Consider the following 21,292-nt stretch of genomic DNA (forward strand, 5'->3'; position numbering starts at 1 on the left):
GTCACTATTTTGATTATTCTAATTACAAAAACAGACACCAAGATCTAAACTGATTTTGAATTCCAAATCATGGTCTTTACAAAATATGTAACATACAAGGCCCCTGAACCCATCTAAGATGCTCTCGTATCTAAAAACGCCTCAGACTTTGATTTAACTGAACTTTAGAGTTAAAACTGTGTTCAGTTTTGTGTTCTGAAGCTCAAGATAGTCAGGGAACTTCTAGAGAAAGTCCAGCAGAGGGCCTCAAAGATGATGGGAACCTGGAGCATCACATAAGTGAAGAAAGGTCTGAGAGACCTGCACAGCCTGGAGAAGACAACCAAGAGGGGTTCTTATCAGTGCTTATAAAGATCTAAATGGTGGCCGAGAGCATGGGGTCAGGCTCTTCCTCGTTTTGTCTAGAGACGGGACAAGGGGTAACAGGCAGAAACTGGAACATGGGAAGTCCCACAATAGCGCAAGGAAGAACTTAGTTACTGTCAGAGTGATGAAGCACCAGAACAGTCTGCCCAGATAGGTTGCGGAATCTCCTTCTCTGGAGAAATTCAAACCCATCTGGGCATCCAGGAACCTATCCCAGGTATCCAGGTGCTTCTGGAGCACTTCAGCAGCTATCTTCTCTTTCTCCAGCAATAAAAATAAACATGAAACCCACTGCTGTCATGTCAAAAAGAAGATCAGTTAGGGCAGGAAGAGCTGTGTGTTTTCTGTGGGTTGTGTGCCTGTATGTAAATCCACTAGCATATGAAACAATATATAAAATAACAAACATTGCTCTGTTTTAACCCGTATCTTTGTGCTTCAAAAAGCACAGGGACGTTCCCAGTAAATTCTGCCATTTTCCAATCTGCACAGAAGTCATTTTTAAACAAGCAACATGCAATTTAAAGCAAAGAGTCTCTTAGTGCAACTTTATGCAAGAATTCAGCATATCATGAATATTGCTGAAAGATCTTTCATATTATTCATTTTACACCAGAATGTTCCCTTATTTTTCAAATCAATGAACTTGCTGGGTTTGGAAATGACTCCAGAAAGGAACTGTACCCTCTCATTTAACTCTACTGCCTTTAAGAGCATTTACACCAGGGAACAATCTCCTCAATAAGCATTTTTGTTTAGCTCAATTCCCTCCTTCCTATCTGTACGCATTAGACTGAAGCACTACTTGTTCATAACTTGAGCCACCTCGTTTGTAGCTACATTAATGATGCAAAAGCATGGGATATAATGATCAGGATGCATGCGTAGCATAGACATCAAAGATTATCCAGTTAAAAAACACAGAAAATAAACAAAAAATTCCTTTGACCTTTGTGTCGAAGTTATAGGTGATCATTCTACCCATTTATAATTTACAGCCTGAAGCAGCACAGCTCTCATTTCCTTTTCTCAGCAAGAAGAAAAATAAACTCTTGAGTAGTGATACAGAAAACAGGGAAATACTATTAATGCATTTTGACTTGTGCAGTCCAGGGCAATGCACTGGAAGCATCTTTTCATTACACCGTGTGAGAAATCATTTTATATCCATGAGAAAGCATGTTAAAGAGCTGCAATGGGAACACAGTGTGAAACTAGTAGTGTGTTACTACACATTTGCTGGCTTTAACAGGCACGGATTTCTTCCATCCATAATCAGGTCATTATGCTATCTAGAAATTTTACATGCATTGCTTCCACAGTGTCTTATGTTAGGAGCATAAACCAGCAAACCATGCTCTGTTTATGGAGCTATGGATTAAGCTAAATCATAAACGTGTAGTTCTGGGATGGAGTATGCATGCAAAGGAGCTGATGTAGCTACTAAGCTCTTCATTAACTCCCTGTTTTATTTTATAAATCTTCTGGGTGTTGGCAAGGATTCAGATTTTTGTACCAGTGTTCTACCTATCAATGCAAATCAGCATTATGATGCCTTCTCCGGCTCTCATCTTTAAGAGAAGTTCACAAAGAACACAGAATGGAAGCAGACATACTATGCCCATAAAGACAACTTCCCAATAGAAAGGAGAGTTAAAAGGCCAACAACAGCCACCTAGCTCACCTTCTTGCAGCCCCACACACCCAGAACCACTGGCAGACTGAAGAATATCCCCACCACATCCACTCCATGTGCTCATGGTTTTAAGACCATAGAAGCACACTACAATGTGATACACAAAGAACAGAGGTCCACTGCATCTCCTATATTTTCCCATTAACACTAAATGCATTAAGTAAATAACTCACAAAGTCTCAGGAGTCAGGCTGAAAAAGACTGGTCTGAAGCTGGGAACAAATTGCACGTGGCCTCAGTTACAGCAACTTGACCATGTTTGATCAGCATCTCCTGCTGTGTAGGGGAAGGTCATAAGATGCCGCATTACCAAAGCCAGCTCCACCCTGCACTCATGTTTCAAAACCTTCTTTAAAAATAAAATGGAAAAAAAGTGACAGCCAAATCCCAACAGACCTAAAGTGCCATTTCACTACATAAAAATCTCTGGCTTGACTGTTTAGTTCTAGATCGTGAGGCATAATCCACTACAGAGTACAGTAAGGACAGAAGCAGTAGCCAGGAGTTGGGTCCTGAGGAGGAGCATCTCCTACAACATTCAGACTAACGTAAATCCCAGAACTTGAGTTTGTATGAACAAACTTGTACCACCTCGCAAAGCCACAACACATACTACTATGCAACCACTATTAGAAAACGGAGCAAGTGAGAAAAGGAGTAAGGTAGAATGTATGCTCCCACCCTCCCAAAACACACACTAACAGCGTACAACACTGCATCAGCTGCCAGGGGACCACCTACCACAGGGGTGATGTTGAAGCACATGGAACTGGATGACATTAACATAGATTACACCAGTCTGAAAGTAAGCTCACTTCCCACAATGCACGACTGCATTTGTTTGGATTCAATGCCAAAATTTAGAACAAATAGCGTTGGGAATCAGCTCCCCTAAAGAAAGCAAGTAGCAAAGACACTCATTACTTTACATAGCATATTTTTGGCTCACTGACTGAGTTTGAGGAGTTTCAATTTTCTTTACTATCACAGACTTCCCTGATCACAAATGAGTAATTTCATCGTTCTATGCCTCCAGCCTTCAGATCCAGAAACACTGCTCAGTGCTGCCCTAACTCTCTGGTGAGTGGTGAGAATATACTCTTTAACATGGTTTCACATACTTAGTAATGAGGTTCGTGTAAAGATGGAGAAACAGATTTCCTTTGAGTATTTTATACTGATTTTTTTTTAAATACAGATGGGAAGAGGGAAGCTGTAGGCAGTGGCTGATGCCACTCTTTCTCCTCCTCTCGGCCTTTTCCCAAATTACTCTCTCAGGCTTAAAAGTTGTTGCCAGTCTCAGGTTTCTGCTGAGTTCAGAATTTAATATTTTCTTGATCCAAGTCATTTAACAGGCTTTTATGGCAAGAAAACAAACAACAACAAAACCAAACAGTGTGTATATATGCATATGTATTTCCTTTGCTTATTTCTGCACATTTTACAGCTGTTCTGAAACAAAACAAACTTACACAGTAAGACAACATTATTCCACACTCATGCTTGAAACTAAGGCTTGCTGAACAAACTCCCATTATCCAAGCCTGTCCCAATCTTCCTGCACACCAAAGCAAGGTCTTGCTTCAACCCAGATCTCCCTTGCTTACATTTTATGTGGGCTTGAGGAGTCTGTTTAATCAAATTGAAGAATAATTGGGAAGTTAACACCCAGTTTCACATGGAGATGCAAAATAAAAAGGATTTTAAGCCTCACATACAGGTGAAATACTTGACATGCTGTGAAGCTGTCAGTTAAGGAGTGCTTTCTATAAGGAACATACTGTTGTGAGGATTTGCATGGGGAGTTAGCAACCAGCCCATTAGGCACTGATAGTATTTGGAAACCTAACTCTCACTGTCTCCTTCAGTAAACCTTGTCAGGATTGTCAAAGCTATATTAAGGAACCCTCCTCTCCAAACCCCCCTTACAACTATTTAGACACCCTTACCCCAAATGAACAATCCTTATCACAAAAGAACAATATCCATTGCTCTTTTCCATGCAGTAGCTATACTTTATTTTAAGCAGGATCTGTTTCTAGAGAATTGATAAAGCTTTTGAAGCTCAGGCAGTTATTAGCCTCACACTTGTGTACTTTCAGACTTCCAGACACTGTGATGCTTTTCAATTTATTACCTAATTATTAAGCACATGCAACTTGTGAGCAATGCCATTTGTTATTAACAGACCAGTTTCTTAGAGCTTAGTGGAAAAACAAGCAAAACCTTATGAAAAGTTGTTACTGTGGAAGTAGTAACTTTTCATATTTAATATCAGTGAGGCCTTACTTTGGAGAAGGACCAAAGAAAAATGATTCAATTAGGGGCTAATAGTGTGATATTTCTATTAAGCAGCCTGCGTTTTTAGTGTCAGGAAAAAGAAAACTTTGAGGACTGTCTTGGTTTAAAAAAAAATGAATAATTCATTTTCTGCCTAGCATCACATTTTTTAGACCATCATAATGAAAAGCCAGTTTCATAACAGAAATAACAGACATTATTTTCCCTTCAAAAGTAACCAGTCAGCTCTCAGCTCCTGTGCTCTCAAGGGTGGGGAATTCAATGCAGCTATTGCCACAATTAGAGAGACTCTTGGGTGAAAAACCAAGGCTGTTCAGTCAATCAAGCACAAGGTGATTTACGGCCGGTAGGTATTTGAAGACAGAGGTTGCACATGCTCCTCTTGCATCGATTTTTTTCCCTTGTTAGTCTTTTAGGCTCGACACAAGTGGGAACACACCAATTTCAACATGTCCCTCTGCATTACCCCTCCAGGTTAGAAGGGAAAGGAGATGGAGCACACTTCTGCAGCAAGAGACAAAGTGCAGAGGAAGAGGCACGGCTGCCACATCTCGAGTGCAATCAGGGCCAGGAGGACCAGCAATTCTGCACCAAACCTTGTGATGAGGGACGATAACTTCATTTACCATCAGGCGAATGGAAAGCACGATGAAGCAGCAGACAAAATTGTGGGCTGGGCAAAGTTCTTGCAAAAAAAAACCAACAAAAACCAACCCCTCTAAGGATAATGAATTAAAAACTTAAATCAGCTTATGAATAACTATTAGCACAAAGTGCTCATATATCACTGGCACTAGAGAAATATCAGATCTGTGAAAAGGGGAAATACAGCCAACAGTTTGCTAACATACTCAGTGGGGGTAAAAATCAAATATTCTCCTTAGCACCCGAAATTAAAAATCAAGCAGGGAGCCAACTCACATATAGATATATTAATAACATTCTCAGTGACTTTTATAAAGTATTGAATAGTTCCCAATTATATTGTGGTGGTAGAAAAAGCATATTACATTCTTTCAGATTTCAGTAAATTTTTCTAGACTGTTTCAAATAGATTAAATTAAACAAGAAGCAGAAGCAACATTCCCTCCAAGAAATACTTCTGTTAGTTCTGACTTAAAGGAGACTTGGATGATTTTCATTATTATGATGCATTTACTATACAGTCTCCTCAATCCCTTAAATGAATCTTTGAGGGGATAATATCTAGACAGATTTCTAAATAATAAATGTACCTGACTGAACTATTATATGAAAATTTAAAGATCTGTGAAGATGTGCTTCCTTCAGTCCCTGTTGTTTTTGAATGCAGCAATCACAATATTAATGCGAGGCCGTTATCATACTGGAATCCTTATTAGCTAAAATGCAAGAGTTATCACCTCTGCTCTTTGCCTGAAACAAAAAGCAATCTACATTAGATGAGTGGTTTTGTTCTAAATGTATGTCAAAGATTAAAACTAATTGAATTCAAAGTTTTAAGCATCAGAATAGTTGCAATCGAATCATATAGTTGTATTACAAAACATTTATCATCACTAAATGGGACTGAAAGACTCAAACTGATGTTATTGAGCTAAGTCTAAGACAAGAAATTAAGGGAGCTCACAGATTGGATTCCGACTTGGAGAAAGAAGGGGACAAGAGAGGAATGTGCAACGTCCCTCCCAGTACCTCACTTCTCTTCAGGCACCAGAGTGAGCACAGGTATTTGCATGGAGTCACAGTCTATCCTGAGCCTGCTCATAAAATCATCATAGAATGACTTGGGTTGGAAGGGACCTCAAGGATAATGAAGCTCCAACTCCCTCCCTCCCCCACATGCAGGACCACCAACCTCCACATTGAATACCAGCCCAGGCTGCCCAGAGCCCCATCCAACCTGGCCTTGAACAGCTCCAGGGATGGATGGGGCATCCACAGACTGGTGGCTTTTCTTCCATTTTGCTGTATGACACCAATGTGAGTGCTGCCTCTCTGGAAGCTCATTCAGCAGGAAGGAAACCAGCTTGTTGCCTTTCCTTAGTGGCAGAACTAAGGCACAGCAGAAAAGCACATTTAGAACTACCTGTCTCAAAGAGGAGAATGGAGGCACAAAGAGCAAGCAGCTAACAACACTTATCTTTTGAAGTGGGAAAAAGAGATTACAGCAGCCATAGACTCCGAGAAGAGCCCCAGGATCTCTTCCTTGCCTAGTTAATGGGGATGCAAGAGTTGCCCTTAGGCTACATTCACCTTTCCACCAGCCTAAGCCTGCTGGGTTCCTTTCATGTGTTCAAGCAGTTGTGTCTTACACCAAATGATGAGAAATGCTTCAGGCTTCAGATGGGAAATTGCCCCTGTGAGAAGCATAGACACCTCCCCTCTCACTTCCAAGGGTAGAGGTGGGAGGGGGCTGTGGCAGAGCAAAACAAGTGGTTTGTGTCCTGCCAGCACGGTCCAGAAAGAATGACCGAAAGTAAATTGGAATTGGCTCTGATCCATCACGTACATTGGTGTTGGCAAATGAATACCATAAAGAACTAAAAGAATTTGACCAATATCAGGAAAAAGAAAACCATGAGAAGAATGCTTGAAAAGATATTTCTTCATAGTGCTGGAGTTTCAGACAAATGAAAAAGCAAGTCATCAAACCTAAGTTTAAATACACATAAAATCCCCAAATCTGCCTGTAAGATACCTGTAGATGTCTGCAACCAAAACCACCAATGCTATAAATACTGCTTGCAAGAATACATGACTCAGAGAGGCTAACTGCTTTTGCTTGCCTGTTTATCTCTGCTTATTTCAGCATTTTGATGCCTACGGTCAAAAGCAGATATCAGTTCAGCACCGTGCTTTTTAAAACCCCTGTACTCGAGAAATATAAATGGAACCACGTCTGATTTTCCACATGCTCTGATTCTTAAGAATTCAAAACTTATAGTAAAGATCTGTGTATCGTGGGAGGACACAAAGGGAATGATAACAGCGCATCACTTTCACACACACTCCAGCTGCACTATAGGGGATGCATACTGGATATACAGCAACTTTACTTGTACATAATCCCTTGAATTTACAAGATTCACAGGCCCCCTCTTGCAGACCTTAAAACCTAAACAAGGCAGTATGACAACACATAAGCAAACACCTTCAGGGAGGAGAAAATGGGAGGATTATTTAAAACGAGAAAAGAAGCAAGACTGCTTGAAGATGAAGCTTAATTACAGGGGAGGATTTGAAGGAAGATAGAAAACGCCTGACAAAGAACAAGCTAAAAATCATGGCAGTGACATAAAAGGATGTACAGAGCTGAGAAGATGAAAGTGGGAATAGGTGATGTGAATGCACATTAACCTCTCTTTTTTGTCCCAAAGACTTATTCCAAAGTTAAAAAGTACTACTGGATATTTGCCATTCAGCTGATGCATACGAGAACACACCCCTGCAGGCCCATCATGGGTCTAGACTGGCCTAATAAATCACTTGTCCCAAGACAATGCAATTAAGCCTAATTAGCCGATGCCTTTATTCCTAAACAGTCTTTTCCCGAGGGAGGCATTAACTTTTGGTTTCTAAATTAGCTCAAGGATCTAAATTGCTCTCATCTCCTTGGCAAAGAAACAGTTTGTTTCTACCTCAATACAGAGCACTTCACCCACCCTGGGGACACTTGTTGCGCTCCAAAAAGACACTGCCTATACATCACTCCACAATTTGAATGCACTGGGACTACGACAGGCCCTTCTGCACACAGCAGCACACACACTATCATCTGTGACCCCTGACTTCCCATTGCACTGTGTTCAGTGCAGAGTCCTGGAAGTCTCAACATTGCTTCTTCAGACCAACCTGGCCAGACCAAGGTGCTCTACCCAGTTTTCAGCAGTGTCAAGACATTCAGATCTGATAGACTCCAAGGGCAACAATCAGAACATCAGCCCGCTGCTCACAGAATCATTTTAACCAACTTTTCTGGCATTGTAGTTACAAAGCAACCTTCCCAACATTTCTGTTATTCTCCCTCACTCCTGACAATAATCACCTCATTCCAAAGCTATATTGTTCTCAACGTCAAAGAAGCTTCAGCTACTTCATTTGGGGATTAAGCAGCTCCAGTTATAAAAGGGATAATATGGTATCTCTCCAGAAATCGAGAGGATAACTAAAGGAAAACAACCAGATCTACCAACCTGAGAAGGAACTGAACAACTACTTTCAAAATAGAGCAAATGGGAAGAGAGTATCTGGCAGGTGGGTGCCAGGGAGAGGAGGGAAGGGGAGACATCAGGCACTGACACAGCTTACATTTATCCCATATCACTGCAACAGTTCACCTACTAAAAGGAAATGCAGGTCTACATAAAGAGACAGAGAGAAACCTTTTGTGTTCTGGTATCTTCAATTTTCATGAAGCCCAGAAGAAAAGAGATCTAAGAGAAACAGTTGATTTTTCACCTCTACGTACGAAGAACTCATCTGAGGCTATCTTGTCCTTCTCAAAGGTACTATGAAATGGTTCCTTTTATTTCTTCTTGCTTTCTTTTTTAACATTATAGCAAAAGCCAACGTGATTTGGACGTCAGCTCCTTCCTGCACACACAACACTTCTTCACATCACTTCAACTTTTTATTTTTAACCTCTACCTGCTGCTAGTCTGTGCTGAAGTCTTGATAAATCCTTTTGCTTTAAACACTAGGCCGTGTACAGTTCTCATTTAATCCTCTGCCAAGTCTTATCTATTATTCTCCTGACTGCTTTACATATATTTATTTCCCTTTCATCTTTCAAAATTGTGCCTTACTTTTTCTTACAAGGATTCAGTGAGGACTTTTTTCTGCTCCTATCTCAAGACTCCGCAAGTTCGTCCCCTCCCTATCCCTTATGCCAGCTGACAGCAGGGTTAAGCTCACCATGCATCCACAGCTGATAAGAATACCTGACTGCTGCTGTGCCATCTATTCTATCCAAGCTTGCAAACTTTTACATCTCAGTAAAGAATCATTAAGGTTGGAAAAGACCTCTAAGATCATCAAGTCCAACCACCAACCCATCCTGACTATGCCCACTATGTCCCCAGCGCAGCTAACCTGCATGGCAAACTATCATTATACTTTTCATAAATGAAGAAGTTGAGGACTGGAAAAAAAAAGGCTTCTCCAAGCTCAAAGTGCAGCTCAAGCTCATTTTCAGTATTAGTCTGTCACCTTAGTGCTGCCGGTTCCTTGGAAATCTCCCCTTTGCAACACAACAGAATTCAAAAGGAAATTTGGTGGGGTGAGATCATTATGCAGACAGTGGTCAATGCATCACCAGTGTTTCATAGCTCTGCCCAGGTCTACTGCCACAGAAATGGCTCTAGCACAATTAGCCAAGAGTATATTGCTCTGTGATATATGTGATATAGATAGAACAGGTACTAAAAAAGAGCCATTCAAGTAATAAAATAGACTTCAAGGAGCTGAGATCATGAGAGAATAGGGATATACGGGGCCCATATATGTCAGATTGATTACATTTTAGTACTGTGGAAAGAAAGATAGTGGACTAGTGAAGGACTACCCAAAATATTCAGGTACAGATGTTAATTAGGGTGGTTACAACATGTAACTTTTAAACCCATGGCCTTGCTATGAGTTAGAGGACCATACCTAGCTAAGCTCGAGTGCAAGATAGTGTTTGCAGTGGCCCTGTCTTCTGTGGGAAGGCTACTATACAAATTAATCTTACTACATATGCATATATGCATAAAGAAAGAGTACAAAATGCAGCAGTTTTCACTGTTTTCTAGTCCAAGGAGCAGACTCTGGATGGAGCAACATCTGGAATATACCAGCCATGGCTGCAACACCAAAACCCATTTGCTTCCACTGTTCATATTAGCAAGAATGAGCATGAGGAAAAAAAGCACACAGAGAAATAAAGGAAACCATAAAAAAACAACAATAAAACACCTCTATGTGCCTTTGATGAATGGCAGCAGCTGGGCTTAGGAATATCTATGTAAAGAAATTTGTATTAAGTTGTTTAATTCCCACTAAGTACCTAAGTCCTTTTTGCCTCAAAGTAACAGAAAAAGGCACTTGGCAAATATTCTGGGTTTGCCTCTCTGAATTATGCTCAGAACATGTGTGTGTATATATATATATATAATATTAAAATACAATACATAATTCCAATAGATAAATAATAACCTAGTCAATAACCTCCAGAAAATATAAAGATTGAAACAAATCCATGGAAGTGGGTTAAGTGACATCGATAATACTGATCACAACCAAAAAAATCCGTATTTCAGGTGGTTTAAATGATTAAGGGCTATCAGCTGGAATGGAACTTAATTAGCCCTTATGTATGGATGTGGTGGAAGTAAAGAAACCGTTTAGTGCTTCTGTTTTGAATGAAGCTGTCTGGCCACTGGGTGTCATCCTTGATTCAGACGACAGCCAAAGACTTTTTTTAGATTCAACATAAAAACTGCAACTTCCAGAGCAGTTAAATTCCACTCTATTTGATTGTACAACATACAGCAAATTGCTCTGCATTTAAATCAGCTATAAAATTGAATACTTTGACAAAGACAAATTCTCCTTTGTCTCACTGTCTTATTTGGAAACCTGAAAAGGCTGGTTGGTGGGGAAAAAAACAACGCAACCAGGGCGTATTAGCTACAAACAGTTTGGAGAGTCATTATCAAATCTTAGGAAATATGAAATAACTATGATTAAATAATGCAGAAGGTCTATACAGGAAGCCTGGAATAATATTCTTAATTGAGTCCCAGGTTGAAAAAACTGCTTCATACAAGCATTTGTATTTGAGGCATTCAGCATTCAGATCTGATACACAAGTTAATGATTATGTATGAAGAAGCAGGTTCAGGAAAAACTAATTTAAGCCCTTCCCTATACTACCAAGCCAGTGCTCTCCCTGCAGTTCCAACATTTCATCAAGGAGGATGAAAGACTGAAAGTTCTTGAGGCTTTTTTCATTCTTTCCATTGCTATTCTGTGAATTCCAGCTGGTCCACTTTTTCCACTGCTGCCCAGCATCCTCCCTGCACCCCACAGCCCAGGCTGGAGGCCAGGAGACCAAGCCTGCACCTGCTGACTAATGGTGGAGTAACAGACACCTTTCCAGCAGCACTATCCCAATATCTGGAATGTTTTGCCAGCATTCACACGTGAAGATCAAATCAGCTCACAGCAGGTCATATGTCATCCTAATGAGTTTTCTGTTATGGGTGACTGAAAAGAACTTACCAGCGTTATTTTGTTATCTCCTGGGAGTCTAGACAGTCTGATACCAACACATAGCACAGCGAAGCTGTTTATTATAATATTATTTCTCTGAAACCTGATTTAGTTTGCCTTCCTCAAGCTAAAATAAAAGCAAATTCTCCAAGCATTAAAGCCAGAATGCGTTTACATTTGTCAATGCATTAAAAGTATTAATCCTACTGTTCTTAATATACATAAAGGGCGGACAATGTTTTAAATAACAGGTTTTCTTTTTTATAAATGCAGCTAACTTCAATTCTGATAGCACAGCTTTTCCTGGATTATGAACTCTTTGAGAACACAGATCTCCATGTAATGCTTCCCAGCTTTACCAGTGAATATAATTTTAATGAAAACATGCCAGTATTAAAGAGCTATTAGACACAGAGCTGAAATTGCCTTTGATTTTGTTCACCAATCAGAGACTTGATTAAAAAAATCCATTTTTTAAAGGAAGATATTAAGCATTCTCTTTACATTAAGCAGTCTCACAGGCATGATTTGGGTTTCTTATAATATAAGCATTCTCTTTTATGATTACACTTAGTTTAGAGCCAATAGGAGCCTTCTTCAAGAAAGAAATTATTGAAGATGTGAGCTCATACACTAATAATTTCAAAATATACCTAAATTAGCATAAAATAACCCTTCTAAGCTAAAAAGTCAGATAACCGGATTATCTAAGCATGCACTACCCTCTTCATTAAGGCAATAAGTCAGCAACAAATATTAGTCTAATAAGTCTTTGAAGCAGAGAATTTTTTTCTGCATCCATCCATACAAACATATCACAGGTCTATGACCAGGAATACTTTCACAGCTCCTTTTATTTAAGTACAGAAATACACTTACGCTGGTCGAATGCTCTGGGAATGCTTCTCGTGAATGTAGGCACCAGCGAGGCCTCCTGCTCCAGAATTTAAATACTAGAAAGAATAAATCAACATGTAAGCATCTTCTGTGCTCGTTAACTGTAATGTACAGCTTTTCTTACCTCACCCTGCTCTATAAAACAGACTAATTTCAATATTTCTCATGGTTTTTAAAATGGAGATCTTAGCACTTGTCTCAAAGTGCTAACGTAGGTAGAAGTAGATGTATTTTTTTCAGATTAGTTCTAAAAATATTCTTGGGCTTACATCTGAGATCTGAAATCTAACAGACAAAAGGCTGAAGCCGACCAACATTTTAATGTATAGAGAAATAATTCATTTAACTTCATCTGTTGATTCAGCCCAAGCTTTGGTGAATAACATCACAGGTCTATCTCATACTCATCACACATCTGTAAATGAGATTACAGAGGGCCTCAAACGAGGAATCTCTTTTACCTTGTAGGTGCACCAGCAGGCAAAATCCACTCCCCAGTCATGCAAACTGAGCTCTACGTTTCCAACAGCATGAGCCAGGTCAAATCCAACAAAGCAACCCTGCAGGAAAGATATTTAATATATCGTTTATCACAATAACCAACACCCTAAAATTGCTTTGAAAAAGTATCTTTAGAGTTGTACATATTGCTCCCTATGCAGGCTTGATAACAAGTTCCACTGTTTATATATAGTTTTACTACAAACAAGATATCCATGCTGTAGGTATCTACCAAAACTGTGAATTGTTTTATGGGCTTGTCTTCAAGGACACTTGGAGATAGTTTAGAATTCTATTTATTTTTCTCATGCAGTAAAGCATAAAATAGTGTTATTCAGAGATGAGCAGATAGTGAGCAGATAGATTTTACTGTTTTCTTATGCTTAAAGTCCCCTCACTTTTCAAACCATGATGTTGCTCTTTGGGGATCCAAATTAGTGAGACAGCATCCTATGCAACACATTGATTTTTAAGGATTTCTGTATTTGTAAACACATTGTCATTTCTCTGTTAAAAATGATGTACTTTAATTACCAAACCTTGTGTGGGGCACTACGCAAGGAAGGAGGAAAAAAAAGGTAATACAGATGTATAGGTAACAAATAGCAGTTTTACTCACAAAACAGCCACTGGATGGCAGCATTTTTTTAACTAAGAAAGTCATCTTAACTTTGCTGTTTATTTAAGCACAGAGAAATAAAAGTGCCTTTTGTGCCTAGATTACAAATAAAATGCTATTTTGCATTTTGCTTTAAAAACCACAAACAGCCAGCTTGAAAACAGCACGGTAGGCATAAGAGTGAGAGCCCAGGCTTCAGGAAAAAAAACCAGCATCCAATAATAAAACAAAGGATTTTTCTTTTTTTTTAAAGAATCTCTTGCTGTTTCTTGCACGAAGGGAGTCTGAACTGAATTATTTAAACAATACTTTGGTATATTTAATCCTCTGTAGAAGACAGATAACAATTTGAATGAGGCAGCATTTTAAGAAGATCCAAACAGGAATTCTAGTGGAGGAATTAGTGAAGTTATCAGCTGGAAAAGCCAACCCAAAATGATGGGAAGAAGAAAGCCCACCATCATAGTATTTGCATAATACAAGCATCTGCTATTAAACACAACCAGAGTTGCAATAAATGTTCCAACCTTCATACTGCAACTCGCCTTCATAGAGATGCCCAGGAGTAAGTTAGGAGAAATCAACATAAGTTGAGAGGTTTATGCAGAGAGACTGAAGTGCAATGGAAGCCGATGGGAGTGCTCATATCCAGAGAGATAAAATGGGTTTGGTTCAGAAAACAAGGCACTAAAGCCAATCTGCTACTGAATGAGAAAGCTTAAGACATTAACCTGGCTTCAAAACATCCGCTGTCTGGATTTAAACATTTACACACAAATGAACTACACCAATCTTTTAAAACTGCTACAACAAATTCATTGGTTTCAGTGAAAAACAAGCATATTGCAATATGCTTGGAGTCTTGGAGAACAAGCGTGGCAGCACATTAACAAAATTAATACAAAAGAACTTGTTGCTCATGAAAAAAGTCCATAAGAAATACAACTCTATGGTAAATTCTGTCTTTAATTCATCTGCTCCTTCCTTCCTTACATATGAGCAATAATTTCTACAATAAACTGAAGTACAAGATGAATAATAAAGAAAGTAGAGTGAAAATAAGAGAAGATGGGGAGTCACCCAGAGAAGCTGTGGATACCCCATGCCTGGATGCACCCAATGCCAGTTTGGATGTAATCATGGGCAGCCTGATCTGGTTGGGGGAAACCAACACATGACAGGGGGTAGGAACTGGATGGGCTTTGAGGTCCCACTCTAATCCAAGCTGTTCTATGATTCTGTGACACCAGGAGGTTGGACGCCTTTGGAATCATGGTACTACATTGACACCCCATAGCCAGAGTTACACCTCAGTGTGCCCAAGTGTTTCTGAGCACTGACACTGGCTGGTAGGTGTTGGCTTGCACCAATGCCATGCACCTGAAGCTCTCCAAGTAGACATCCACCAGCATGCCACCCATGGGACATATCTCTCAGGCAATTTAACCAACCCCCACTCTTTTGGAACGGCTTGGCGGATCCCACAGTGCACCATTAAACTTCATGAGCCTGAGAACCTGGGTTCTGTGTCGACAGGTTTCCTGCATCACCTCGGAAAACCTGGGATCACTCATGTTTTGCTCAAGTTGTCATCCCCAAAAACGATGCTGCTTCTTGGCTTTCCTAGGAAGGCGTCTGGCACGAGCTGCATGAACAGCAAATGTTTTGCCACACAGATTTCATGGAAGAAGTAAAACAAACTGAAGCAGCTCTCCCTGCACACACCACGCAGAGCAGGGACTGCGTGGGAACGTCACTTCCCCAGGCGTGGGGAATGCAGAGCTCCCCATCTGTTACGGGCAATGTAGAGGACTCAAGCACTCCCCTGCCTCTTCCATTTTATTTTAACATCTAAAAGTCATTTCTGCAACGTGTCTGGGTAGCTGCTGATAACCAGCAGGTAACAACTCAGCATGGACAATGACATTTGGAGAGACGGAGAGAAATGACAGCCTCACACAAGCAAAGCTGGGACATTTAGAGCGAGACGGGAAAAGAAATGAAGATGAAGGATCTTAAATCTCCTCCTACTGGGACTGGAGAGATTAAAATACTTTACATACTGTACAGAGACAGTGGAAAGTACAATGCAACTTATAAAATGAAAATCATATTTGAAAGGCAGACTCCTAGAAATCAGCCATTTCCTTGCTTGCAGAGGAATAAAACAACTAAATCTCCTGCAACCTCTACAGCAAGCACAGAAACGTGGAACAAGAAAAACTGTTACATCCTCCTTCAGCCTGCTGATGGGTCTCTCGCACAATACGCTGTAATTTTGATTTATCTGAGGGACCTAAGATGGAAAAATAGCCTGAGGTAATTTTTCAAGCTTAATTTAGTTCATTTAATATTTAATGACTTAATGAAGCTGTCTATGTGCAGAGCTTTCACTCTGGGAAGAATCTTAACGTACGCAGAGAACTTAGGAAATTGGCTTAAAAAATGTAAAAGGAAATTGGTAACTTAATTCATAAATGATTGACCTCAAAGATCCCAGGACATTTTCCAGACCTCCAGAGCTTGTGGCTCAGACCTCTAGCTAAGCCCTGATGGGGTAAAGCACTGCAGGACTTTATTTCAATTGTCTATTACAATAATTAAGACCATCTGTAGGGCGTTTTTTTCCCCTCAGCCACACCAGTTGACTAGTGCTATTCCTCCATTCTTCCCCCTTTTCTCAAATAACACTATCTCATATTGTCTTCCCCCCTATTTCTTGTTGTCAGCTCTCCCCAGATTCATTGCTTGCTCTCATGAACATGGGACCATTCACTACTCTTCAATACCAGTAAGGAGAATCCAGTATTTTTGCTCTCAACTTCACTTCTTAGGCACATCCTTCTTTTAAATGCACATTTTAAAGGACTTCAGCTGTTTTATATTAATGTCATGTATGAAACAGTCATTCTAACCAATGCTGGTTTCATCAGGTCCAGAAGCTCTAGAAGAAATGGTCTTCAAGTCCTAAAAGCCTCATAAGTTTTAAGTTCTTATAACATTCCCTAACTGATCCATAAAAGAGGAAAAAAAACCAAAACAATAAAAGTACTTCTTCAAACAGCATATAGAAAAGCCTTTATGGAGAAAAAAATAGCTGCTTATCATAACTACCTGGAATCTGCCCTAGATGCTTGAAATCTCAGTAGCCTTATTGCCCAATATAGTCAAGATTTGTTCTAGTTGACACTGCATTTTCAAGTTCAACTTGTTTCAAAATTAAGGACCAGAAGCACTGGATTAAATCCAATCCAGGTTAATCATCTAAACTCAAATTTCTTAAGCAGAGAAGGTTGTTTCCTTTTCATCATATTTCCTCCTCCTGACGGCTGGGTCAGCAGTTGTTCTTTGCTCTCCTGTGGCCCAACATCAGTTCCTAAAATCAGTTCTGACCTTGGAACTGAAGAGAGGAGCCAATTGTATTCGAGGACCCAGCATTTTGCTTTTAGTAACCAGAATCTCCAAGATCAAGCAGCAGCAACTTACAGGAAAACCACTTACCACTATTAACACAGCAAACTCTCCATGAATTGCTGATTTAATAGCTGTTCAAGTAAATATTTGCAGTATGCTGATTGTTTAAGTGTGGTGAAACTGTATGTTAAAAAGTAGTTTTGTATAAACATATAAACATCACTTAGCCCAGAGGCAGAATCCATAAGGATGCGGAGCTGAATCTATCTGACAGTAGGAGAACAACAAGGGCTGCCTTATGCTTTGCTTTTAATCCTATCTAGGCACTCAAGCACTACTTTTCTTTAAACATGATGATGACATTCCAGGTCATGAATGTACTCACTTCCCAGTGCAACACACAATATCCATGAACAGGTTTATTACTTGCATGCACAGTTTATGTCTACATTCATTCAGAGGTATTCATAGGGACACAGCAGCTCACATTTTCCTCCTGCTTGAATTTATACTTGCACAGCCTTATGGAAATGTTAAGCTCATCCTGGTTATCCTCTCAAATAATATAACCATCGAGCTCATTTTTGCTCTGTATGAACAAACTATCAGTGACTGTTTTTCCCCTGGAACACGCCTCAGTGTGTCACTGAGTTAGTTTATCACTTTCACCGAAGCCACAGAGCTTCTGCTCCTTGAAATATATGCCCCATAGTCCACTGGGCATCTGTAAGAGAGAACGTAAAGAGATTTTTCCCAGATTGTTCATATTTACAGTGAAGAGAGACCTCAGATCTTTCAGACCCTTCACAGAGTGGATTCAGAGGTGTGGTACATATGTGGGTGCTGGCAGCTGAGCAAAGATTTCTGCTGCAACAGAGAGCATGAGTGAGCAGTGCACTGGCTAGCATCACCCCATCAATCACCTGTCTGCCCTTCAGATGTTACAGCCCAGCCTTCTGACTGCTTACCTTTAGAAAAACACTGGAAGAGGAAGGCACCACAAAGGTGTTGTTTATAGAGCTACTTGGAGCTGATGCACAGACCTATTTGCCCCTGCAGCTGATTGCCTTCATCTCTTTCTTCCTTGGCTCTCTACATCTGTGTCAGAAGTCGGTCTTGTTTTATATTATGTTCAGAACCAATTTTGTCATCAGGTGCTGCTCAGCCAGAACCCCTTCTTTCTATAACTCCCAGCCCCTGAAGCACCTGCTTCTTTCATACCTACTATGCTCTTTACCATCATTTTCCAGAGCACAGCTTACACCCTTGACCTCCAAAGAAAAGCCTATAGCAATGGAAGACACACCCTGATATAGTCAGGAACACCTCCAGAATTAAAACATCTATATATGGTTATAAGTAGTTAGCTGCTTTGCAAAAACCCAGTGATACTAAATAAATTCATCCATAAGTGGTTTAATCTTGAATGAGATAAAGGTACATCCACTAAAAGAGTCCCCCTATGGAAGCTATGATTACCTCACCTCCCCCTCCACTCCATTGAACCTATTGGAATTCTATCCTTAAGGGGAAGCCTGGTAGAAGTCAAGTCATTCACAATCTCCATAATCTCTCCACATAATTTAAGACCCACCTATAAAAATCAGCTCCCTCAGCCCTCTTTCTTCCCACAGCACCCAGTTTCCAAATGATCTGTGCACAGCATGCTTTTACCTTTTATCAGGAGTCCCACAGATTTCCACATATGCTCCAGTTTATTGCACAGCAAGAGGAAATCAAAAACATTTCACTATATACATATATATACATACACACATTTAGGTTGGGCTTGGAGGAATCCTACCTTTTTCTGGCCAGCTTTTGTTATTCTAGGGATGTCAAATAGCTGGCCTGTGTAGTACTGCACCCCACTGAACAGAACGACAGCAATAGAGTCCCCTTCCTCCTCAATCACAGCAAGAATATCTTCAATCCTCAAGGTCTCCTCCCCCTAAAACAAAGTTAAAGCACTCGTTTTACATCAACTTTGGCAGTAATGAAACTGTCAATTCTGATTTCATAATCTATATTTTACCATGAGCCATGCTGCTTGCATAAGGAGATCAAAAGCAAATCCTTAGCACAGCAATGATATACAAAGGTAGAGCCACGAAATAGCCTATGAGTTACTTCAAATAAGAAAATTAGCAAACTTATCTCGAAAGTGCCAGTTTTTAAATGCCTATTCATTTCATATTTTAGCATGTTTCCTACGCTAATATTTCAGACAGCTTAAATTTACAAGCCAGCATATATAATTATTTTATATACCATCTGAAATTTGTGACATTCACGAGGCTTAAAAGTTGTCTAACAGTTTCATCCTATACTTCTCTGATAAACTCCGTATCCCAGAGGAAACTATTATAAGTTTGCTATATTTCTGTTTCAAACACAATAAGTCTCGCATCATCAAAGCACAACAATCCCCAAACATGGGGTGGTCATTACATGCAAAAGAACTTGAACAAAAAGTCTCTCATTCTTGATTCTTTATAGGAAAGTAACTGCCCTGTCCTCCTTCTGTCTTCCTAGCAAGGGATTGTGGAAAACATACCAGCACCTAGGGATCAATTAGGCAGTGAAAAGCTAGAATTAAATTAGACTTGTTACTGAAAAAAAGCTGGGGCAAGACTGTTGAATTGCAAGCATTGCCAACTGCTGTTATCTCAACCATTCTTGCAAATCTATCAGCATTCAGCAGCGGGCTCTTTACTCACAAGATGATTCAGATTTCAGAAGCAAAAGGTCACCACCAGTTTATAGTTAGGTGACAGAGTTCTTAATACTGCAACACTGAAGCAAGGCAGTCTTTCAAATTGCTCTGTGCTGCATATTATTCAAAGCAGACCTTTCCCTTACCCTGCACTGATAAAGGCACAATGTGGCTCGTGTTAAGGCAGTCTTTTACCTTAGGACACTGAGAGGACATTAGGGTTTCTCAATGAACTGTTCCATTTTTGCAGTTACCTTTTTGCAAATATGAAAAAACGGGGTTGGGGGGAGGAAGAGGGAAGTGGTCACATTTATAAGGCAAATGCACCAGTTGAATCAATTGTAAAAGTGATTACAATCACAAAACTGAAATTCTATCCAAACGTACATTAAAGTTGTGTAAAATTTGTCCAAATAGTGTAAGCTATAGGGAACATGGGACTATAACTTCTATAGTCAGCTGCTAGAATATCTGCAAACATATGCCTTCTCTCATATGTTTCTGCCTTAGGATTAGCAAGGGTAGCTGACGTGCATCACACCAACCTCCCGTGGCCGCATCAAGAGCATGCTTTTCTCCACATCAAGTCCATGAAATCGAAGCTGGGACTCCACAGCATACTGCAAGAGATTTTCATGTAGAGCAAATTAGCCTAAGTACATGATAAAGCAACTAAAAGAAGAAAAGCCAAGCACAGCAGAAATTCGGAAAAGCAATTCAGATGCTTGCCTTTCACTAAAATTAATGCTTGAAGCCTAATCTAATGCCTCTGAAAACGTTCTAGATTTCCTTTGGTTTGAATAGATCAGAATTTAATTCACATCAGATAGCAAAGATGAAGACAAAGCCTAAATTCTGTAGGATGAGCTCATGGAGCAGAATGAGGTCAGAAACAAGGCAAAAGATGTGCTTTGCCACATACCAGCAAACCAAACCCGCACAGATAATGGTACAGTGAAATCAGAGCAGCATAATCTATAGCTTATTCTGCTAAACCTGGGCACACTGCTTGGCACACATTAACTCCCAAGTTGTCACATATGCATTGCTGTCCCTGCAAACAGAGCTGGCTGGCACAAATTCTTGCCCATGTTACCCTCATATGCTGCAGAGGCAGGAGGAAATGAGAGCTCTAAATTCTTACACACCGACTTTTTAATCAATAAATAATGGTTTTGGAGATGGCATAAAAGTTATCAAGTAATGCCGTGAAATAGATTAAAAATTACACAACAAGAAGCAAAGTGACAGGAGTTGCACTGAGTATTACTGAAGCACCATTGAAATTTAAGAAGATGGAGTCCCGGTGTACAAGCGCACCTGGAAGAAATGCAAGATTAGCATGAAATTGCCTTTGTCTGGAATAAAGGCAATTTGAGGTTTATACGCTTGCGCTGCCATCTTCAAAACAAATAAACTTGGAAGTAGTTTGAGTCGTGTCTATCACACCTTAGAAATCAAATTTGTTACCAATTTCCATGAGTTTACGGAGCTGGTGATAAAGCAGCAGTGGGGCACAAACGCAAAGATTAATTTTCTGTAAGCT

At 39.9% G+C, this 21,292-nt stretch overlaps 1 protein-coding gene across 13 annotated transcripts in view; it reads right to left on the reverse strand.

The window, feature by feature from the left end:
- Window positions 1-21,292, reverse strand: part of KYNU (kynureninase) — a 52,469-nt gene that overhangs the window by 7,831 nt on the left and 23,346 nt on the right. For all 13 annotated transcript variants that reach the window (XM_015869119.3, XM_015869117.2, XM_015869116.3 and 10 more), the window contains 4 exons: window positions 20,292-20,366; window positions 18,835-18,981; window positions 12,958-13,056; window positions 12,479-12,552 (listed from right to left, as the gene is read on the reverse strand). In XM_015869119.3, coding sequence (XP_015724605.2) covers window positions 12,479-12,552; window positions 12,958-13,056; window positions 18,835-18,981; window positions 20,292-20,366 — 395 coding nt within the window. The remainder of the gene's footprint in view (window positions 1-12,478; window positions 12,553-12,957; window positions 13,057-18,834; window positions 18,982-20,291; window positions 20,367-21,292) is intronic.

The sequence above is a fragment of the Coturnix japonica genome, chromosome 7 (assembly GCF_054131305.1).
Source record: "Coturnix japonica strain WE chromosome 7, WE-NBRP24, whole genome shotgun sequence".
Lineage (NCBI taxonomy): Eukaryota > Metazoa > Chordata > Aves > Galliformes > Phasianidae > Coturnix > Coturnix japonica.